Source organism: Drosophila yakuba, chromosome 3L (assembly GCF_016746365.2).
Source record: "Drosophila yakuba strain Tai18E2 chromosome 3L, Prin_Dyak_Tai18E2_2.1, whole genome shotgun sequence".
Lineage (NCBI taxonomy): Eukaryota > Metazoa > Arthropoda > Insecta > Diptera > Drosophilidae > Drosophila > Drosophila yakuba.
Genome location: NC_052529.2, coordinates 4,163,787 through 4,187,375, shown reverse-complemented (window position 1 = coordinate 4,187,375; position 23,589 = coordinate 4,163,787). Strand labels below are relative to the sequence as shown.

The 23,589-nt window shown below is 39.7% G+C and overlaps 1 protein-coding gene and 1 long non-coding RNA gene across 6 annotated transcripts in view; one reads left to right on the top strand and one right to left on the bottom strand.

Moving 5' to 3' along the window:
• LOC6532833 (cyclin-dependent kinase 14) overlaps positions 1 to 23,589 on the bottom strand; it is a 91,919-nt gene that overhangs the window by 30,202 nt on the left and 38,128 nt on the right. For all 5 annotated transcript variants that reach the window (XM_039374203.1, XM_039374202.1, XM_039374204.2 and 2 more), the window contains one exon: positions 23,437 to 23,514. In XM_039374203.1, coding sequence (XP_039230137.1) covers positions 23,437 to 23,514 — 78 coding nt within the window. The remainder of the gene's footprint in view (positions 1 to 23,436; positions 23,515 to 23,589) is intronic.
• LOC120321519 lies at positions 1,278 to 3,214 on the top strand. Its single transcript, XR_005561158.1, has 2 exons — positions 1,278 to 2,360; positions 2,423 to 3,214. It is a non-coding gene; the product is annotated as an uncharacterized LOC120321519 (long non-coding RNA).

The window sequence follows — 23,589 nt, the reverse complement described above, 5'->3', positions numbered from 1 at the left end:
GTGCGGAAACGTTCGATGATTATGACGAGCCAACGGGTAATCAAATGGTTAGGACTCAAACATTTCGTGTCAGCTTATGCGATAAGTTCGCATTTGAAGATAGAGCATGCACTTGGAAAAACAAAGAAAGAATATGTATGTTATAGTCAAGAGTAGAATTTTTTTGGACAAAAAGTTAGAAAGTTATGTATCCACTATTTTTTTCTCTGCAACTGCATAAGCGCCTTTTCCAGATTATACCCCACTCAAGTCCACGTTGACCAGTAGTAACTAACGCAGGCAACGCAGACAATAGACGAAATCAGTAATTTATCCTTCAAATTGACCAACGCCGTCGAAAGGAGCAGACAATGCCAAATCCAATTGAATCCGGCATCCTGAACTCGGCATTCCGAGCTGATGTGACACTTCAAATGCTGACAAAATACATCGCATTAACGAAGCTTCCTTCGCAGAATCGGGGACAATGGAAGCTGGCAATGCAATTTGCCGAGTCAAATTAAATGTTAAATTTCGAGAGATTGCACTCTGTGTGACTGATGTGGTTGTGCAATTACGGCTTTTTGCAATTTAATCAATTTATCAATTAAGCAAAAAAAAAAAAGGAAAAAAAAAAAGGGGGCCCGAGGACGACATTTTCAGTGGCTGTTTCTGTTTCTGTTCTTCGTTTTTCAGTTTTAAGCTTGCAGCTTCTGCTTTAAAAGGCAATTTCATTAGCATTTCAAAGTGCCGCTTGTGGGTCCTCCTTCCTTTTTCCCATTTCCAGCAATTTTCCCAATGTGCCCGGCGAGCAGAGTCAATAATGTTGTTAATTGCCCTCCTCCAAGTGGGCGTGGTCTTGTTGAACAATGCTGTTGCGCGTCGGCAATTAACTTTTGTAAATAATGCATAATTGTCGAGCGGAATGTGCAAAAAGTAAAAAAATAAAAACAGGGAAACAACGGGTGGATAAATATAAAAAATATATAAACAACTACAGCAGCGTCCAATGAACTGTTTAAACTTTAAACTACTGGAATCGACTGGGGGCCACTGGGTTCTCGGTTGATCAGTCTGCCGAGTTCAATTGAATCAGTTGGCCAGACGGGTTGGTTAATTGTTTAAATGATTTGCATTTCGAGAACAAAAGAAAGATGCTAGCATGGCGATGGAGTGTGCAAGGGTACGAAAAATGTTAAAGGTTGTTTATACCTTAAATATTGAAAAAAAAATATTATTTACCCCTGAAAAATGTTATGTTAAATATTAAAGTATTTAACATAATTAATGCGAAATAAACATTTTTACTTAAGCTGTGAAGCTGTGAATGCATTTGCATTCCCAATTAACAATTCTTATGCACAGATTTTTAAATGGTGACAAGAAGAAAGTTAAAACTGATCACCCTTCCACTTCGATTAGTCCTCTACGCATTCCTTTTGATTATTTTTTATTTTTGCATAGTTTGCATGCTGATGAGCTGATGAGAAGTGCGAATGGAAGGGGCATTCACGACAACGATGGCTGTGAACTTTTTAATTTAATTAATAGACGCTGCCACACCAACAAGAACAACAAAGAACGAAAACGAGACAGACGCCCTGGAAAAACAACAATATTAACGAGTGAAAAGCCAAGGCATTGAGTTACACAAAGTTAAGGGGAAGTCGGCAAAATCAGGCGGAGGTGGAGTAATCAACTAAGGTGGGCGCAGGTTGGCATGCCGACGCTCTTAAAACTTATTATTAATTAAGAAAAATTTTTGCAGGCGGGGGCGTGTGGTAATTTATGGATTTGAAGGATTTAAGCTGCCCAGTTTTTGGTGGCACACCGCAGAAATGTCAAACGCTGAACCATTCCATTCGCTGTTACACAGAGCAAAACACTATTCAATAAAGTAAAATATTTATTGATTCGAATTATATAGCCTTATTAGCTTAAAATCATAACTTTTTAATTTGTATTTACATTTAGCATATGTTTTTCTCTGTGTTTCTTAAGTTGCTGCTCCCGTTTTGCTATCTTTCCACACAATTTTCCTCACTACACAATTAACTTTAATGACTGCAAAAAGAGCCATGTACCGAGGCACTTAAGTTGGGAATTTTTGGTAGGGGACCGCAGACAGCAGACAGTTGAAATTGTAAAATTGTTTGTGGCATTAAGTGCGGTTAAGTGGTTTTCCCAAGGTGTCCTGTCGTCTCCGTTCAAGTTGATTCTTTTTGACAGAAATTGAAATTTACAAGCAGGCTTTCATACCTCGTCGTCTATTCGCACATCAAAGTGAGTTTAAGTCAGTCAGTTGCCAGCAACCGATTTATGCTTTTGTCAGCTGCATTTGAATCGAAGTTTGGTTGGCAGCGCCCGAGGCACCGAAAAAGGTGAGCTAAGGAAATCAACGACGACTTGTAAATCTTGGCCAAACAAGTTAACACTTCTCCAGGACACTTTCGGAACGAAGCGAGGGTAATGCGGTGTTAGACAACCAGACAATCAGACAGGCCCGTCGGCTAAATAAGAAGGATTTACCAGGAGGGAGGACCTGGAGGGAGGACCTGGCGACACAACAACTGGCAGAAGGTTCAAATACCCGACATCGAAAAGGCGCAAAATACACACATTATCCTTACATTGTTGTTGAACGTCTGCAGATACCCTGTAAAGTTGGAAAGCTTACTAGCTATGGTTTATATTACCAGAGCTAAACTTGTAACCAAACTATATGATAGCTTTCTTTTTAGTTCCTTAAAAGGGTATTTGCTGTTCGACTTGAAGAACATCCTTGAGGCACAAGAACTTCATCCAATTCCTGTCAATTGAACACGCAACATTTGGGGTCTGAAAAGGATATCCATTGGCAAATAAAATATTTAAGCCAAACATTGCGCCAGGACATGGCCAAATTGAAGGCTCAATAAGGCCAACTTTTCTACACTTGCCAACTCCATCTCCTTTCGCCTGAAATTTCCCCCATCCTCGCCACTAAATCGTTTTGCAAAAATTGTCAGAGGCCTGTGGCAAACTTATCCTTTGCCATAACAAATAAGAAACGAGGAACAACGAAGCCTTTTTGACAAAAATCAATAAATATTTGAGGAGCCGGAAGGCAGAGCACAATCCTCTAGATTGCATTTAATTTAAAACTCATAAATACGAAATGCGCTCTCGCCGGCTTGATAATCATAATAAAACTGTGAATAAATTGCACAAGATATTGCTGTGTAGCGAAAAACAATTTGTCTGAACGTCCCATCTCTCCTGCTGTCGAAAAATCAAGGATGAAATGTTATGGAAAATTATTGAAAATATCCCAAGTGTAATTGAGTGTTAAATGCGACTCATCGTTCGTGTTCAAGTCATCCAAATGTCAGCAGGAAATAATTAAGAAAATATTTAGCCAGTTTCATTCGAGGCAAATTGAAATTGTTCACAAAACCCAAATTGAGCAGTGGAAGCAAAAGGGGTAGTACCAAAGAAAACTCTTGCAGTCAGCAGACACAATTGCCGCTCTACTTGAGACACTATTCCCGATGTTGGATGGGAATTATAATAGCTCCCTTACTGTCTGTTAACTTGGCAGATGAGCATGCTCCAGGATTTCATTTGTTGAAGGCTTCAGCTTCAACTTCAACTTCAACTTGACGTGAACTTCCCCTGTACTTACGCATATTTTAAATGCACAAAATATGCTCGAAAGGATTGTGAGGAAACGCAAGGGACTTTGCCTTGGAAAACATTTTTGCAGCAATTTAATTTGCTCCTTTGCATAACAATCAGCGGGGAGCATTAACAGCAAGGGATAATCAACGTTTCCACTCATTATCATTATCAAGTCGCTGACTTTTCTCTATCTAGCTGCGAATCGTGCGCCCTATCTGCTTCTCTATATAGATACATATATATATATATATATATATATATATCTGTATACTCCTATCTGTATCTCCGCGCCTTGAAGTGGCCTCTAGGGTCTTCAGCTAATGGCCCGCGGCGCCGGAAGTTTTTTTGTGTAGACTCCAAACTTGCCATTTCCCCGACTCCACTATTACGGAGTCCATAGTGCACTTGACTTTACAAAATATAAGGCAACCCCTTTCAAGGCACTCAGAGAAGTTTTTCATAATCTGCTTAGACTCAAGCAAGCTTTAGGTGTAATATAAATTAGCTGTATAGGACCATAATTCAATTTGATAGTATTATGCATTGAAAACTATTCTGCAATGCATCTAAAAACTTTAAATATATTGTTTGATGTTAAATATATTATTCGACAAAATACAAATTTAATAATGGCAATTTTTTTTGGTGCATATATTCTCTTTCCCTGCTTTATCATTTTGGTAGGTTTGTAAATATGAAGTTTGATAAGTGGGCGGCTCAGGCGGGGAGTGTCTAAGTGTTTGGCCTGGTTTGGGGGGAAACTTGGCAGTTGGAAAGGGAAAAGGCGGAAAATCGGAGAAAGGGCATCCTCCACTTGACTTGGCGCAGACGGCAAACGTCGCCGAAAAAGTTTTGCTAGGTGCAGATTCTTTATGAGATTACTTGGCTTTCAGAAGATATAAGAATAAGAACTCGCGCCCCATAAAAAAAAGTGCATTTATCAGAGGGGCGGGCACAAATTTCAACGCCAAATAATAATTTTAATGAATGGCAATGGCTGAACATTCCTCGAAATTCATGAATCATTAAAAGGAATTTATCTAATTAAGTTTTGGGCTTCTTGTAGCCTGCCCTTGAAATGCTTCCCCTTCGCTTGTTCACTTTTTTGTGTAGATTTCAGCCCACTGTTCGTAAGTTTCAGTGCCACCCAGTCACGCACTCGCCCACACCAAGTTTTTTCGCCAAACAACTTTAGCAGAATGCTTTTGTTTATGTTCTCTTAAAATGGCAATCGCTGACTCCTTTGGCTTTTCTTTGTCTTTTTTTTTTAGGTTGCCACAAATGTCGTTACGTGCACAAGTTGCGCTTTTAAAATAATTACAAAGGGAGACAAGCTGAGAGTGCAGTCTTTTCTTCCTCAGCAAAAAAATGAAAATATGGTCAAAGTTTCCAAACAGCAAAAATGATGAAAAAAAATGTGTAGCCTGCTTTTGTGCGATTTGCGGGGAGAGGGGAAAAAGTTTCAGAGCCACTGAACGAGCAGCTGTTACACAAGAAAATGTCTGAAAAGACTGCATTGTGGCATCTATACCTATTTTTCTATAGATTGCATAACGACATCAGCTACCGGTTGACTCGATATAGAAAAAACCACGTTAAGCCAAGTGTGGCTAATGCGAAAAGGGCGGAGATAGAGGCTTTTGGATGCAGCGTCTTGGAAAATATACTGCCAGTACTTCCTACCACATGTCAATAGCTTCATAGCCAAAAAAAAAATGTAAATATTGCATAAGAATATATCTAACAAAAAAAAAATAAGAAATAAAGTTGAATACGCAGCAACAGCTAGGAAATAAGAACATCCATGGAGCTTAGACAAAATGTATTATGCACGGACGATAAAACGTTTTGTGTTCGTGGGGCACAAAAATAGGACAACAAAAAATGCAGGAAACAGTAGACAATGCAAAGCCTGAAGCGGCAGGGCACCGAGGTGTTAATACTTGGGGTGGCTATCCCTAAAAAATGAGGGTGGAATGTGGATAGGGGTGCTCGCATTAAAATGCCGCCAACGCAAGTTGACACTATTTCTTCAGGAAGGAACGGCGAGTAAGTAACGGGAGTTGGGGACTAGAGAACAGTGGTATATGGAAATAAACAGAGTTTTAGTTGTCAAATATATAAGTATATTTCCATTAATAAAAAGGAAATTTTAGACTATTAAAATTACAGTTAATACCAAAGCTAGTTATCAGATAAGAAACCGATTTATTTAATTTGTGAACCATAGACTGCGGTATTTTTCTCCAAGTGCTCCCAGGTTTGGCCAACTTTCAGCCACGTCATCTGACAAACATTAAGCCAGCAGCCGCCTGAAACTGAACTGAGCACTGAGGCTGGCTTTTGTGGGGGCGTTAATGGGTTAAAAGTGCGCTTAGAGCGTGTATAGATTTTATAATGTGTTTGCTCTGAGTCTCACACCCGCAATGTATCCCCCCCCACCTTTCGCATCTTGCATGAGTTGCAGTTTTCTTTTTTTCCAACCAAAGGAAAGAAAAAGGGGACGACACCTGCAAGCGGCATTTTCTCACTCGTCCTTTGCCAATTTCACTTCCGCCTTTGCTGAGCCGGCAAACTTTTTCCCAAGTGTACATGTGTGCGTAAGTATGCGTCTGTGTGTGGGTTGATTACAAAATACAGTTTAATGTTGATTACACATGCAAGGAGCACAGCCTGCAGTCCAAGGAAAGCAATTGGATTACACATGAATAAATACAAAAGGATAACTGGTATTCTTCTCTCAAAGTAAGGTAAATTTATGTAAATTAAATTGCCTAAATATTTTGAATTTACTGTTTATGACTATCATACATTAGGGCTTCATTAACTTTGATATACATATTTTCCTTACAAATATTTGTTTCCGTGTAAATACCAACTGTTTCTGATGGTGACTTGGCTTATGGCGCAACAAAAGGCTTCTTCTGCCAGTGACTAACCATCTCTATATATCCCTATCCCTTTCCGTTCAGATCTTCCCGTCTCTATCCCTGCAGCTCAGTTGCTCTTAAGCCTCATTACTCATACAATGTTGACACTAAACTAGTTGTCTGGCATGCATGCATTAATACAAAAGTGTGAAAAATGTCTGTTCTTTCTTGAAGTTGCTTCGGAAAAGACACCGAAGAGCTTTAACTTGCTTAAGAAATTCTGGGAAATGCTCAAGCCACAGAGAAAGATAATAACAGTCTTGGAAGTATTGAAATAGCTGGAATAATTTGGCTAAATACCGAGGTAAATATGGTACACAGTTTTACATTCACTGACCAATCAAGCCTCTCATAAAAGCCGCACAAAACAATCACGCAATCAACTTAAGTATGCAAATTATAATAAATTTGTTTTGTTTATGAACTGCTAATGATTTGGTTACGATTTTTATGTGTTTCTGTTTTTTTTTTTGTTGGCTTCCACATTTCTTTCTGTTGTTTTTGCGTGTGCAGGAAATGAGGAAAACTGTCGCAAATTTGATTTACAACACGCCGGCGAAAGAAAAAAATTGTTGCAGCTAAATTTCCATGTCACCCACAGAGTCGGGAAAGACTTGACAATTGTCATGACAGATTATTCATTATTCAACAATGCGCGGCGAACGTGATGTAGCATTCAAAAGCAAATGATGGCGATAATGATAATGATGATGCTGCTGGTTGAGCGAGAGTTGCAAATTTGATAATCACAAAATTATATTAAATTTAATGCGATTTGGCCAAGTTTTAACACATTTGCTGAGGGCACGTGAACAAAGTGGCCGCATGAAAAAGTGAATGTTAGCCATGAATTCGATACTTAACACCTATCCGCCCCCCAAGTCGGTTTATCTGCTGCGCTCACGAAGGTGTTAAATGGAAATCGTATACCATTTTCTATGCCATGCAATGTGAATGGTGCCTTTCATCGGTGCAGAGATATTATTTTTCTGAGGCTATCAAGTTTTGTAAATGGAAAGTATTGAGCGAAACATAGTTATGCATTAAAGAACATTTTATAACTTTTTAGGGGAGTGTTATGCTTTCTGCCCACAAAACAAGGTTTCAAAATTTCCCATTTTCATTAGCTGACAAAAACCCATAAAAAAAAGCCAAAAATCTGTTTGTATCTGTTTCTGAAACTTTCCTCCATCACCTGAACATGTCAATCTAGAAGGACCGCCCAGGAAGCGAAAGAAAATGAAATTGAATTTCCAATTTCTCCAACTGCAAACCGGGAAGAGTACAAACTTTCGGCAATGGAAATTTAAAACTTTCGACAGCTTTAATGAAAATAAATATTAATTTGCTTTTCGGGCCCTCGCGAAACCTTTTAACCCGGGGATTACCTTATCGCGTCTCAGGAAGCTGCAAGTTGGGACAACTTTAATTGGTTTAAAATTAGAAACAACTCTAAAAGTGGATAAAGAAATGCAAATGGGGAAATGGGAAAAGGAAAAAGTGTGAAACAAAATATGTTGAAGCAATATTTGTTGACAATTTCTGGTGGAAGTGGAATGTTGTATAAAAAACACACCCTAAATTTACATCAATGGCTGTCATTGGCAACCCGGCAATTTTCTACATAAATCATAAGCGAAAAAAACTGGGCAAATAAAGGAAAACAAGGCAGGCGAGCTCGCTTATCGAGTATTTAACGTTGCTCTGGGGTTTGGGTTCTTTTCAAGAGGCTCGGAGTGGGGCTTCGGTTGGAAGTCCACTTCTGGAGCTGGTCATAACTGTTGTGTGCCTACCGCAAACTGCAGAGGGTTCCCTCATATCGATTGCAGGTCCTAAAGCTCCCCAACTTCGCAACTTGGCCATTCGGATATTATGCAAAACCACCCCCAATCACAGTGCTGCCTGGCTGATAAGCAACATGGCAACAAAATGTTGAATGTTGCAAATGCCAACGTGTGGCAGCTTGTGATAGCAGCACAGGGAACTCCCAAAAAGAGGGTTGCTATGTCGTGCACTGGGGAAAATAACTGGCAAGTGAAATACAAGGTATCAAGCTCTCAACTATAAAGTAATCTAAACAGCAAAGAATTTGTTACAACGATTTTGTTTACCATATAAACTATTACGTAGTAAAATTGTTCATTATAAGAAATCTTTGAATTCTACATATTTGTTTTGTGTGCATTTTGTTATGCCCATTTTGAGTGATGTATGTGCGGGGTGGGTGGTTTGGGGTGGTGGTGAATGGTTGAGGTGGTGGTTTCAGGTTTTGGTGGCCATGCAAATCCGTCACGGTGCGTTCGCCACTGGTCCACTGAACCACCGAAAATGCTACAACCATGCGAAAAAGAGGAGGCGACGACAACTGTCATGGTGGGGGCAATATTTTCGCAGCCACTGTGTGCGAATGTGGACTCATGATCCGTGGACTGGGATAAAAAGCCCAGCGTGGCACGTGTCTGCACTTTGAGCTCAAACGAAGCAGCAGCCAACTCCATTAGCGGCATGGGGGGCAACGTGGGTTAAGGGGGTGGAAAATGCCATCACCTGGGGCCACCGAAAAACGAGACGGGAGGCCCGGTTATCGAGGGAGTCGAGTCCTTGTTGCACGATTGCTACTGCTCCTGCTGCGCCTTTGCCATTTTATGTTCGCCCAGCTTCTTTATTTTTTTCAACTTGTTTGTTACCTACTGCACTTGAAATGCAGTCAGCCTTAAACCGGATTTTAAAGAATGATATGGGTGGATATAGCCTAGGGTTATTCCTTAACGTTGGGAAAACTTTAATATTCTAAGCAGTTTTATATTAATGTACAGAAATTTTAAATAATTAGAAGCATTTGCATGATCCTTTTTCTAACAAATTGATTTCAGTATCTTAAAGTCTCTTAAATCTTTACGGATTTAACGAACTTGCACTATGCTCTCATTCTTTTCCTCTGGTTGTTTTTGCAGCTTAAATGCCTTTCCATCGATTCTCAATTTAGAAGATATTTCCTTTGGCATTTTCTCATTTTCAGCTTTGGTGCCCTGTTTTCTCGGCTTTTCGCTCCCCCAAAATCAACGCAACTTGTGCTCACGTCTTGCTTCATTATTTTTTATAGCCGGGCCATTATCTATTTACATATGTCTCTCTTTTGCAGCTTTTCTTTTATTAGATTTCGCATTTCCATTTTATTGGCAATTTTCGGCAGTCGCCTTCAAACTGTAAAATGCGAATTTAACGCACGATATTCACACTTTTCAAGTTTGTGTATTAAACATCCTTCAGTGGCATCGTCTCATGGCAAACAATTTGGCTTGCATTTCTCCTGCCCTTTCAGCAAACGCGGGCTTTCAAACAGATTTACATGCGATTTGCATAAATTGAGTGCTTCCTTTGAGGCCGCTGATGATGACGATGCGGATGTTGTCGCCCCAGCTCTTTGCAGTTGCTCATGTCCGGGTCCCCGAGGCCACTTCCTCGGAACTCCGCTTTAAGAACTCAGCTCCAACTCCTGGCCCTGCTCAAATGAATTTAAATCTCCGACAAAAAATGGGCTGCCGTTTTGCAAAAGTTAATGTTTCAATTATTCTATGAATCTAAAGGCAACGAAGTGCACTGAGAAAGTAAAGTATGGAGTGGCTACGAAAATACAAAGTTTAAAAATAACGGTAAGAACAAAATTCATTTGATCCCCTTTTTTATTATCAGAATCTATGCTATATTTTTTTTAATAATATAACTATTAATGTTTGCAGCTTCTTTAATTTTTTTGCATGCTACCAATTAGTTATAAACCACCCCTATTGATTTCTGCCCACTGGGAATTATTTTGATTGGAAATCTTCTTGATTTTCGGTCACATTTTGTGGGGTCATTGAAGGGTTAAGCGTTTATTCTTTGCATTGAATTTTCCGGTGGCCTGAGAGTGAACAATTTGATTTGACATAATTGGGGTAAAGTCAAGCGGAAACGATTATTTTGTGCATGTGAGTTTGAATTGGGGGACAAAAAAGAACGGTGGGAGGTGTGGAAAGTGGGCGTGTGCACAAGCAAAGTAATTCAATTTCCCGGCTTACAGCTCTTTTTTGGCCGCTGGTCAACGGAAAAGAGAAGGGTTTGGTTGGGCATGTGAAGCCGATTTTTTTTTGTACATTTTCCTGCTGTCGCATTGCGTCAGCGAATATGAAGCCACCCCATCACCCACTTAACACCCTCTTTACGCCCACTCACCTGCCACCCAACAACAGAAAACCAACCCAGGCAGTTAGTTTAAACTTGTTTGCCTCAACTTTTTTCCGTTTCTAGCTGGCCTTTGCATTAAAAATGCATGCGAAAGTCGTTTGACAAAAGTTTTCCTCTACGGGAGACAAAAGGGTGGGTGAGAAAAGTAGGGGGCGGCTTTTGGGTGAAGAGGCACCTTGAAGGCCAAAGGCAAAGTTGCGCCCGAGCTAAGTTGACAGTTACATGCGGGTTAGACAAGATTCTCCCAGTGATTTGCTTTAAAATGCAAAGTGTAAAGGGCAAAGGGCAGATGTAAGGGCTTTACGACACTACCCAGACAATCGATAATTTCCAGCAATTCAATTACAGGTTTCCAGGACACACACAACGCACATGCCACAACAAATCGAAATTCCCACGCTCATTGAAATAACTTCAAGGCAACGAAACTATTATCATATGACAGCGAAAACATTTCAGTTATGTCACACAAATGAACAAAATGATAAAGAAAATTCGTGGGCGAAAATTGTAAGGAAAATTCGTTGGCAAAATGTCAGGCAGCTATGTTGACATTGTTTGGCTTAAGATACAAAACATACGGACTGCAAAAAAGACCAGGCATTGTTGGGCGAAGAAGTTGACAAATCAAGTTTTCCTCCTTCGTATTTTTCTTGTGCATAACGAGCTCAGAAATGTGTGTGTGTGTGTGCTTGCATTGCAACGAACGCAATGAAAAGATGAAAAGCAAACGAAAAGAAAATTATGAAAATGCACAAGATGCAGTGCTCTAATAGAAAGGCTTAAAGCAAGCCAACATGTCAAGTGGAAAAGCGGGGAAACTGTATTTAGTTTGTGAATTACGTGATAGGAACTAGCTAAAATCACAAAATGTACACAAATCTTTCTTAAAGAGTAAGTAAATTCTTAAGGAGTAACAATATATCAGCTTTGTTTAGCTAGTAAAGCTAAACCAGTTTAATCAGTCCAGACTTAAGAAGTTAAAGCCACATCTGCAATCCATTAGAGCTAGTCAAAGTGCTATAAATATTGTGTACTGACAATGCATCAGTGAAGGCAGACAGAAATACAAATCGCCAGAGTTGTAGAGTTGGTAGCAAAGAGCACATGCTCACTGCACACCCATCCAGGCTTTTATTTAAATTGTCAACTCGAAAATGGGCTGCACAAACAAAAAAAAAAAAACAAAAACACAAAAACCTAGGGAAAACTGAAAATCAGCACGCCAGAAAAGAACAGAAGCTGAACAGATCCAACTGTAAAGTTCAACTGAGCGTATGTGCAATGTTTGCGAATGACAATTTACGAGTGGCCAGGAAAGGACGATTGCCAGGACTCGCTTGCTCCGGCTCTTCTCCGCTAATTGCCAGCAAAACAAGCCCTCAAATCGTCTTTACACACCTGGAAAAACACGCAGCTGTCATGTAACTAAATCTATTTAATGTAAAGAAAAAGTTATGGTAGAAACTTGTCATCAGTTCTTTGGAAGTAACTCGATGTCAACTACAATTCAACATTTTAAATGTAATTGAAATCTAGAATTAATGAATATTAATAGTTTTGTATATAATGTTTATATTTTTTTTTACCTGCAAATACTTTACTGGCAAATAATAAAACCTCAGTGCACTCTTTAATAATTTTAAAGTTATACTTGCTAGTTTTTTACTGTTTATTCTTAATGGCCTGGCCAACGAGAAGCCAGCCAGAGTATGACTCATATGCTAATTTCAGCCACAACAAATGTTTGCGTCCCAACTTTGCACACCTTCAATTTAACCCACTGACAACACCTGTCCTGCTGACATTGAACGATATGCCGCCTCTTCTGCAGCCGAAGGAAACAAGATGTTGGCCCACTAGAACTTCTCACCTCCCTGTATTTTTTTGACCAACTTTGATTGATGGCTATAACAACTTTTCGCTTTGCCTTGTCTGGTTCTTTTGTTTTACGCTTTTTTGTGGCAACACTCAAGGACATTCGAGAATAACTGGCAAAACACCGAAAAGCTTTCAGTCAAATGAGTTACGGCACACACAAAAACACCTAGGCACCGGAAAAATAAAAAAAAATTCGATGACGTTTGGAAAGTTTGGCAATCTGTGTAAATCACGGCTTAGATTTTAAAAAAAGGTAGTCAATAAAATATTTAACGTATGATGTCTTTCCTTAGGATTTCAATTACAAACTTTTGATGCCTACAAATGAGCGAGAAGCCGAAGTTCTAGAATTATTTATCATTTGGCAAGCAACTATTTCCGCAACGAACTTCAGTTTTTAATAAGCCAAAAAGTGTGTAGAACTTTTTCTCAAGTAATTCACAAATTTACGACTTCCATGCGGCGCCCTAAGACAAAAACCTTAAAAAATATGCCCAAAAAGGGAAGTAATCCAAAAGGAGCGCACACAAGTAAAATAAAAAGCAAAAACTTGTTTATGACTTGCAAATTTCCTGTAAAAGCCAAAACAAGTGCAGCACACAAAAAAAAAATTGTACTAGAAATGAGGAAACTTGTCCAAGAAGCGAATCAACTTTTTCAAACTGCGAATGGATGGGAAAAACGAGATGCCAGAGGAGTCTGAATGACAAACGAACTAGAAATCCCCGCACTTGGCTAACTAAGACGGAAGTGTAGCCATTCGACCGGAGGCCAAAAGGCAGGACGAGATGAGGTGGGTAAATGAACTTTAAAATGGATATCCCTAAGGTGGAAAGCGGAGCTTGGGACTCTTGCAACTAATGTAATCAAATCAAAATGAAACGCCAGCCAAGCAACTAACCAAAGGCAAATTGCCAGCCAGAGATGAGCGAGTTGGGAAAAGAGTTTGCGAAAGATATCAAATTGTTTTAGAGTTTGTTTTCAAGTAGTTAGCGATGCGTCCTTTTTATATTCAAAATAGAACTACACAACTCTGAAAAAACGTAATTTATGCTAAGCCATTTAGTCATGGTTAATCTAACCGTTTTAAATACAATAATTTCTCAAGCGCTAGGCTGCCATTAAAGTCACATTAAAAGATATAATCACATCATATTGTATCATGATAAGCCTATTTCATACTTCCTTACCTATAACGAATTAAATTGAAAATGTAATTCCCATATCGCTGGCCATCTCTGGCGAGCGGAGACCATTGGACTGACTGGAGGCAATCGGAAGATGGCGAAAGGAAATATTGTCATTGAAATGCAAGTCCTGTGCCACCGCTTCTCCACCTGGCCGAATGCAAATTGAGCGGCAGCCGTGGGATGGAAGCACAGATGGAGATGGAGGAGAGTCAACAGCAATAATAATAATAATAAAAATACAAATAATAATTTGCAACAAAAGTCAGTCAAGTGCTTGGCGGTCGGGTTGGTTAACCTCAAAAGAGAGTTCGTTCTTGCCCCTGGTTGTTGGGCCATTGTCAATATTTGCCACCGCCATCTGGTTTGTCATCAGCATCGACGTGATGACTTCTCCGCTCAACTTCATCGATATGCAGACGACACAGAAATCTCAGGGCGAAGACAAATTTTTATATATGTATATATTCTCAGCGATTGCTGGGGGATTTAACTGCAAGGCCTGACTGAGTCTTTTGATCAGCAACGCAGTGCACTTCATTTGCATGCAATCATTTGTTTATTTACCTGTAAATAAACCCATGGAGTTCCTGCTAATGGAAACGATAACTTTTTCCCAGAACACTCAGGCATGTTGCTAATTGAAGTAGTTTTCTTAAAGGAAAGTTGAGTCATCGTTGGGCTCAGGTTTACTAATTGAAAAACACTTTGGACTCGCTCACACAAATGTATTTAGTTCAGATTAGTTTTTTAAGAACTTCAGGGAAATGAGCTGCTACAAAAATGCGTAGTAAATTACCTTAAGTTATTGGGACGCGCAGAGAATGGCCTTTTTTTTTTTGCTTTTTCTGCACAACTGGGTAGTAAATTTGAATTAGCAGTGTTCGCAACTTTCCTGCGAAAGCATCAAACAGTTTCTGGTTAGAAAACAACTGACCCATGGTCAGAGTAAATGTAAAATATAATGGAAAATAATTTTCAATTTGCCCGGGTTCCACGTTCCTCTAACAATTTACTGGAATATGTTACTCGGCCTTTCCTGTTCTGTTTCTGTTTTCCCCCCCACTCAAGATTTATATGTACAACGGTAATTGTAGACGCTTGGTATGCGCCTTTCGTGGTTTATTATTACCCCCCACTCACGGCTTTTTGAGCAGCTTTTCCCACTCCAAGTGTATGTTTTGCTCTTCTTGAGCCAGGCAGCCAGCCAAGCAAACATTTCCACCAGAGGAAACACACAATAATATATGAAAAAGGAACAAAATATATGTACATATACATATAAAAGGGAAATAAAAGAAAATGCCGGCCAGACCCTAACAAGCGAGACAATAGCCAAAAGCTGTAAATTGTGGGCGGGGCTAAGCGGCAGACCAAACAACAAACTGGCACAATGAACAGAAGACGGATGTCTAGAGGAATGTCTACTGCCGTTTTGGATCAGTTTCAGCAAAACTGTAATTAAAACTGTGGCTGTGAAACTGTGCAGCCGAGTCAAGAGTGTCAAGAGCAAAGATATGGAAAAGTATTTCCAAGGCGAGAGCTCGCTGAAAAACTCTGGCTAAGAAGGAAATCATTTTACGGCCACATGACAGACAATAAACGAAAAGGGGAAAACATGGGCGCGTTGGGCTGAAGGTTTGATGGAAGGAAGAGTACAAGGAAGCCATTACCTCGATGCAGGTGCCACATTTGTTGTGAGCACACACATGCACAGAGTCAACACCTTGAACCAGTTTAAGTGAAAAGAAAGGAGAAATTATGGCAGAGTGAGTGCGCTGGGAAACTCAAAATAATGAAGTGCGAGGACGCCGACACTGACATTTTCCTGAAGACCGGGAAAGCCCCTTGATGACGAGGTGGCGACCTGCCCAGCAAGCAAAATTCATTAGCGAAGCACATGACACGGCCAAAAGAGCACAGTGCTTTCAGGGATATGCAAAATTGAACTAAAATGGTTTGACTTCTTAAATGGTAGACTAAAAGCCTTGCTACATGTACATGTATATAAATTAATTGAATTTCACAGACCTATTTTTTCAATAACGAAAATAAATTAGAGCTTTCTACTAGCTCAATTTTTTGAGAAGCATCTTGATTATTTATTCGGCCTAAAAACGTTTTTAGTATTTAGTATTGAGTTGAAGTAAATTAGTTTTTCTTATTTCCAGACCAGTGTACAGCTGGGTGGGCTTTTTGGCTAGATTTGTGGGGTAAATGCCGACAGTCGGAGCTGTCAGGAAATGCAGCAAAGTTGCCAGCCTTAGGCTGAAGAAGAAATTCTAGACGTGAGTGGCGGCCACTCCTCTGCAATCTCGCCTCGTGTTGTCATGTGCCCCATGTCAAATATTTAACACTTGGTTTATTTTGCATTTGTTTCGCTCCCCGTGGCACATGGAAATTAAATGTTTACGCTTTTTGTGGCAGCAAGTGGGCGTCGACGTCCCCAACTCAAGCAGCCAGCGCTCAAGTGGATTTCACGGAGCACCAACCAAATGGCAACCAATTTGGAGAACTCTCAATCCCGGTCCTGGTCTCTCGGTCCCCTCAAACTTCACATTTCCATATCCAGCTTTATTCGCCCACGCAATCAATGCGGCAGAAATATTTCACAATTGCAGAAATGCAATCAGAAATCAGGAATCAGAAATCGGGAATCGAGCCAAACGCCGACCAAATCACGTAGCATAATATTTTGTTATTTTGTCGGTCTGCACCGAGTCTGCATTGCATTGACAAGCATAAGTCTGTGAGATATGCCACAGAATGGAAATCTATATGTGAGAGCAGATTTTCAAAGTCACGCGCCACCAAACAGCGGAGAGCATGGGTTAAGGCCCGCGCCACCGCAAATGGCTAAAAGTCAGACAACAATCGATGATGAGCACATGCAAGGGGTAAGCGGTGGGGCTATGTAGCATAACATAGAAATTTGCACAATGCTCTTTGCCAACCGAGCAGTGAATTCAATGATTTCTGATTAAAGTGGGAATAATTTTGCAAAGAGGTTTATATAATGTGGCTGACAGGTAAGCTAAACGATGTGAGAAGCGCGGAGAGAGGCAGTTCTTTAGAAGCAAGCTCACGTTGTGCAGTTATAGATTGAAAGCCGTTCCTTGCTCTTTTATATTAATGTTTATATTAAATTGAAAATACATTGCAAAGTTTCCAATAACTTCCTTTTGTTTTATTTCAAATTCTATGTTCCCATAAGCCATGTAGTGTACCCCCTATAAACTCTTATCCACACCCACAATAAGGGACCATTAGTTGAGCTTGAGTCTTGGTTGGCGTGCAAGACGCCAGAACATTTCTATTAAAATGCAAAAAGCCTTTTGTGGCCAACCCCTACCAATTTTTTGGTATTTGCCTTGTTTATGCGGTGTCTAGTCTGGCTGTGTTTATCGCTGAAGCTACGGTTTCTGCTTTTTCTGCTGCTGTTGGCATTGCACTTTGCATGCAAAAAACATAATAATCGGAAAGGGAAACCCATAGTGCAAGACGTGTTAGAGTCGTCTTCCGATCGCAAATGTCGTGAACGTTGTTTGACGTCAGCGTAAGCCACCGAAAATAAACAATACAAAAAGGGAGAAAAAAATGCAGCGGCATAGATAAACAATAAACAAAGGCACGAACGCAGCATCAGCAGAAATGGCAAATTGAAAACTGCATTAAGAAATGGCAAAAGAGCGGGGCGGCGAAGAAGGAGGAGGATCCCTTGACATTCACTACAGAATTAGAGTCATTGAACGAGTGAACAACGAGCTAAAGAAGCCAAAAATAAAGTTGAGCAGGAACAAAAATGAGAACCAGACGAGCTGGCGGCAAGCCTCCCAGTTACACTAAAAAATATTTCTATAGCAAGCTATACAATTTGTTAAATTAATTTATAGCTTTGCTAGATATTAGCTTTGGAAGTTTATATAACATGCAAAATACATGTCTTCAATGTTACTATTACTATTTTTAATAGGTAAACATTTTTTCTCTCTGTAGCTAATTGCAAATTGACTTCCAAACTATTTCAGACTAATTGAATTCTACCCGCGTTGCCAAACAGCAAAACACAACCGCCAAAGAAACCAAACAACGAAAATAGTAAAAGCCTCGTTGAAAACAGAATTTTTACGATTTACGTCGGAAGGTTGTGAATTTCACTTAAAATACTTTTATTATGGGCGGTGAGCCTCCAAAAGAAAATAAAGCGAAAAAAACCTGCTCGCATTCAGGGCACGTTTTCCAGGCAACGTTGACGCTTGGCCTGGCATATAAAAAAAGATTTGGTTTTTTCTTCAACTCCAGACAACACATAACACATGTACCTGTAAATGGGCCCATTCGACAAGAGTCGAAACAGCAGCAACATCAGCAACACCAGCAACAATGAGCCGTTTAAAAACAAATTATCGAACATGTACGAAACGCCTGTCACCGGCAGAGAGTAAAATAATAAAATGGAACCTGGGGGGAAAAAATGTTTATGGACAGTCAATGATAGTGGGCAAAAATGCAGAATAATCCCGAGCACGGTGTCCCAAGGGGTTAAGCTGTTTGAAATTGGAAAATGTGTTTGGGAATCGGTGAAAAAAGATAAACACACATAATTGACAGAAGTAGAACAAGCCGAATGATGTAATGCAACTCAGGGACTGTCAGGTGCATTTTAAGTGCTTCTAGTTGTCGGGTAATCAGTAGGTAGAATCTGTATTTATTTAAACAAATATCATGCATTTTTTAGCTACCTAATGTTTTGTCAAGAATTTAAGTAACTTTATTTAAATATTTTATAAAAATGCGTACAAAAACCAAACCTAATATATATATTCATTTATTTTTCTCGAAACCTTTAACCCCTTCGCAATGTTGAACCATTAACCCCATATGCAGTTCAGTGCCCAGTGCCACTCATCAATGTCACAAACATAAGCACGGAAAAATCGAGGAAAACCCTCCAACGAGAGAGGCCTCACTAAATTACTCAGAAATTCAGAAATTCGTGTAATAAAACACAGAAAATACCCGCATAAATTTCTTTTCAACGCGCTGAAAGCGTAAAAAAATCTTCCGGTTTATGGATTTTGCGCTGGCAACATGTATGAGTGCGAGTTTCTCATATAACTTATTTAATAGTGCAACATTTAGTGGGGGTTGGGGGTGGGGGTACGGGGAAATGCATTAAATGTGCTTAAGCGAGCGAAAGGTCATGTGCGTGATTACTCATACGACGTGTGGCCATCGCGGAGATCAGCACACACATGCCGGAAAATAAAACTGAAACCAAATGAAAGAGGGTTTTCATATCAATGACATGACATATTAAACAGACCACCAAAGCGGATTTGTCCACATATATGTACGTACTTCAAATCTTCAGATAAGTTGGGGCGGAAAGTTCTCGGGATGTGGGCGGGGCCGATGGCATCTGTAGCGTTTCTTGCTCTTCACAAATCAGAGCGTAAATACAATGCTGAAAGGCGATGGTAAAGCGAGACGAAAAGCGAGAAACGATGCGTGTTCTGATAGCGGAATCTGCTCAGTGGCACTTGAATGGACTGCGATGGTACAGTGATAACTGGAGTTAAAGAAACTTACCAGTACTCGCAGTATCATTCGGTCAAGTTTAAGAAAGACTTCGAACTTATTTATAGAAAGATACAACTGAAGTGTATAAGGATATAAAGCTGTAAACCAGTTTTAAACAGATTTTTAATCACATCAAAATCCGCATTCAAATCAATTTAAAGCTTAGGACCCGCATTTCTTTAGAGTAAGTCTACCCACGCCATGAATCATTCGCAAAGTGAACTACAGATCCACTCAGAGCAGTTATCACTGTATCAGCAGCTCGTATGCGGGCAGAGTCCAGTTTAGTTGTTCGGAGGGCATTGAAAAGACCTGGGAAGTGAGTGGGGGAGATACCATATAGAGGGTGGGTGTGGAGTTCCGGGAGATAAAAGCGAGACGGTGGAGGAGGAAGCATCAACAGTCGGCGACCATTAGCTGCTTATCGCGCTTCGTCTTCGGCTGCTGATTCTTTTATATACATTTTTCTCTGTTTTTCCAGTGTTTTTTTGTTTTTCTTTTTCATTTTGCCATTGAGTAGGTCTGAAAATAGCAGCGACAGTGAGCTCAAGTGTAAAGTTATCAAGTGGCTGCGACTGGCAGCCAGATAGACGGACACCAGTCAAGGGTTAAAGGCATAGACAACGTCGAGTGTGTTTGGCCATGGCTTGTGACATAAAATGCTATCAGAAAGGATTATGACAAGCCTGCAGAAACGAGAAAAACATGGTAAAGAGCGAGGTGAAACAGTGTACAGAACTGTATCACTGGCACAAAGAAATAGAGTCGACGTCGACGGTGATGATGATGTTGATGCAATGGCGACGATATAGCAGCCATAGCCGACAACCAAGTGTCAAAGTCGGACATTCGACGCCATAAAATATTTACACCAAAAAGGAGCAAAGGAGCCTCGAGTTATCTCAAGAATCTCACTTCAGTCGAGTAAAGTTATCCTCTATTTCTTAGGGGCAGAACAGAAGTGGTAGGAGGGCTAAGTGTCACAATTGTTGGTTAAATAAGTTGAGGATTTCTCACTTCAGCTGAGAGGTGTTTGTAGTTTTATCTAAGTCTCGAGGTGGCCAGATTTAAGTGCCTGTCGTACTATTTTATTCTGAAAGAATATGACTCAAATTTCTTGTGAGTTTTTTTAAATTAATCCCTGTAAGATAATCCCTAAGAAAATACAACTGCGAACATGTTTTTTTTATCGTAAAACCACTCTACAGAAATTATCAAAGAGCACGAACTCAAGAAAGACGAATCCAATGAATCATTTCCAGCTCAAAAAGCAGAAGAGATCACAAAGAAATCTCGATCGTTGCAAGTAAACATACATAAAAGATATATGTATGTGATTCCGCTCTGTGCAATTGTGATCTATGAAGAGGAAACGCTGTAACTTTAAGCTGCACTGGAAAAAAGTTCAAGTGTTGTACCATAAAAACGATTTTAAACACAGTTTCTAAATAGTTTAGTTCTAATAGTTTAGTCTTAGCACAGAAACAAACAGAAAGATACCATGATTTTATTTTCCTCTATTTTATTAAGGGCAATATAACTTGACTGCCCTTCAACGGAACTCTGCTTTTATTGTTTAGCGTGTAGGTACTTAATTTCTTGTGCAACGTCTTATAACTTCATAACTTTTATGGCCGGCGAATGAAGCAGTTTAGAAGGAGAAGCAGCCACTGTGAGTTACAGACACACAGAGCTGGGTATAATTAAAACGAGGCAACACAAGCGGCAGCTCGTGGGGCAATTAACGATAGTTAAGCTGCAAGTATCAGTTCGCTGACAAACAGCCAAGACAAGTCCAACAACTAGCAACTACAGTTAGTGGGTTTGTTGTAATGGCCTTGGCAGACAACTTGCAACTCGAGTGACATTCCTTGGTTTTATTTGTTCCCCCTTTTTAGTTGCATCAACCAGCTGCTGCACACAACTACTCAATAATGCAAAGAAAACATTTAAACTTCTGCTGAAATAAAGCCAAACGCTACTAGATGTTTTATTTCTTTCTTTTTTTTTTTAGTTAATGCAACATTTATGAGCCGAGGCGAAACAGAAGCTCCCAAATGGCAAAATCGTGAGAAATTGTTTCAATGCAAGCTCAAGATGCATTTGAAATTGTTTCCGCTTGAAGGATTGCCCAATTGTTGACGGGGGTGCTGCTGCAACTCCGAGGAGAAAACTCTGACATATTGGGTGTGGTGGAGAAAATGCGCTGCAAATTTCATTCTTCATCGAAATAAAATAGTAAAATTGCTCATTGAACATGAGTTGAAATGTTGTAAAATGAGAACAAAATTCAGCAAGGAATTCATTCAGCCGAATTGATGAACGAAAATCAGTTGGTAAATTAATTATTACCATTCAATATGACTACTTCCTGGTCATTTAATTATTTTCCGTACATCTACATTTCTACGAAATCTGAAACGACTTATTTACCAACATATGAGCCCAATTAAGGCTATATATTCGGTATTTCAAAACAAAAGCCCCGACACAAAATGTCAATTAAATACTCAAGCCAAATATGGCTGCATTTCCAGCCAATCAAGACCATTAGTCAGATGTTCAGGGGCCTACCTGTGGCAATCAAACTATATTTTACATTTGGCGCCGCCGTTTCTTTGACTACGCCCCTGACTAGCTGGCAAAGCACACAAAATCGCTCCGATTATGGGAAGAAAAACAGCTGTTCGCCGAACTAGTTTCTGGAACAAGAAATGAAGGCAGAAAAAAAGCTAAACAAAAAAAAAACGAAAATAAAACCGTTTGCGTGGGCGTTGAAAGACAATTAGCCGCATGCCGCATGCCGCAAAATCAAGCGACCGAAACGGGTTCTCCACTGAGTCAACGTGGTGGAAACTATACGGGTTTCCATGTCATGCCTAAATAAACCATCAAAATGCATGGCGAATTTTATGAAATCCAAAGATTAGAGGGGGGAACACCACACCACACCATACTGCACACATTCGATCAAGTAATTCATCAAAATATGTTTACACTTTCCGCAGTAGTAGTAGTTTTTGGCATATTTTGGGCTCTTTTGTCTGTCAAATTGCATTCGACGGGCAACGAGTGCATTCAATTACCCCAACGAAAAAAGCTAAACTGACAACCCATCAAAATGCGTTTTTAGACCATTAAAAGCTTTTCCCACCATGCCAACGCAGAAATCGATAAGTTTCGGTCGAAAAATGCGAATGCGTTTTGCATTTATTTTTGCCTTTTGTATTTGTATCTGCTGCGGTCTCGCAGCATCAAAAGTTTTTTAACTAAAAATGGCATTTTTGGTTTTTCTTTTTATTCGAGAGTTGTTTGTGTGTTTCGGCCAGAAAAAGCTGAAGGACACAATAAAAGAAGTTCAGTTTTTGTTTTTATAAATGCAAAAATTCGAGACGGTATGAGTTGATGGGTCCCTTTTTTTAGAGGCAAAGTTGATTGAAGTCGTGTTCTTTGGGGCAGGAAATGTTTTGAATTCATAACAGCTGGGAAAAAACTTGATGTTTTCAATGGGAAAATTAAAGCGAAATCGGTTTTTGAACGCTTTAGTTACAGGTATTAACAAGGAACAGTCAATGGTTTAACTGGAAATGCATTTTAACTCAATTTAATACCATTGTACAATATGTACATTTTGGTTTAAAATGAACATAAAATATTACTGAAGCTCTGATGAGTGATTAAATACATTTTGCTTGCTTCAATACATATACTTTTACGTTTGACATTTTCAGCAACGCCCGCTTGATTTAAACAAGTTTTTCTGAAGCCGCAACTCGGATTGCATTAATGCACATATACATAAATTTATCTATGGACGATTGCATTACCATAACTAACTATTGTTTGAAAGAAACTGCGCCCACATAGAAACACAAATCACAGAGTGACTCAACTCATTGCGAGTTTTCCCGAGATTATAGACATGATCACGGCGAAAATAATTAGTTTTCTCTTAGAATTATGGGTACATAGTTATAATTTCTACTCACTTAATCTGCCGAAGCTGTGCGAAAGCCTCTTCTTGAGCTTTTGAAGGGCTCCTCCCTTTTTCTCGCGCATTGTGACGCCTGTGAATAAATAGGAGAAAATATACATGAATAAATGTAGGCAAACAAATCACTTAATTGCGCTGAAATGTGAGA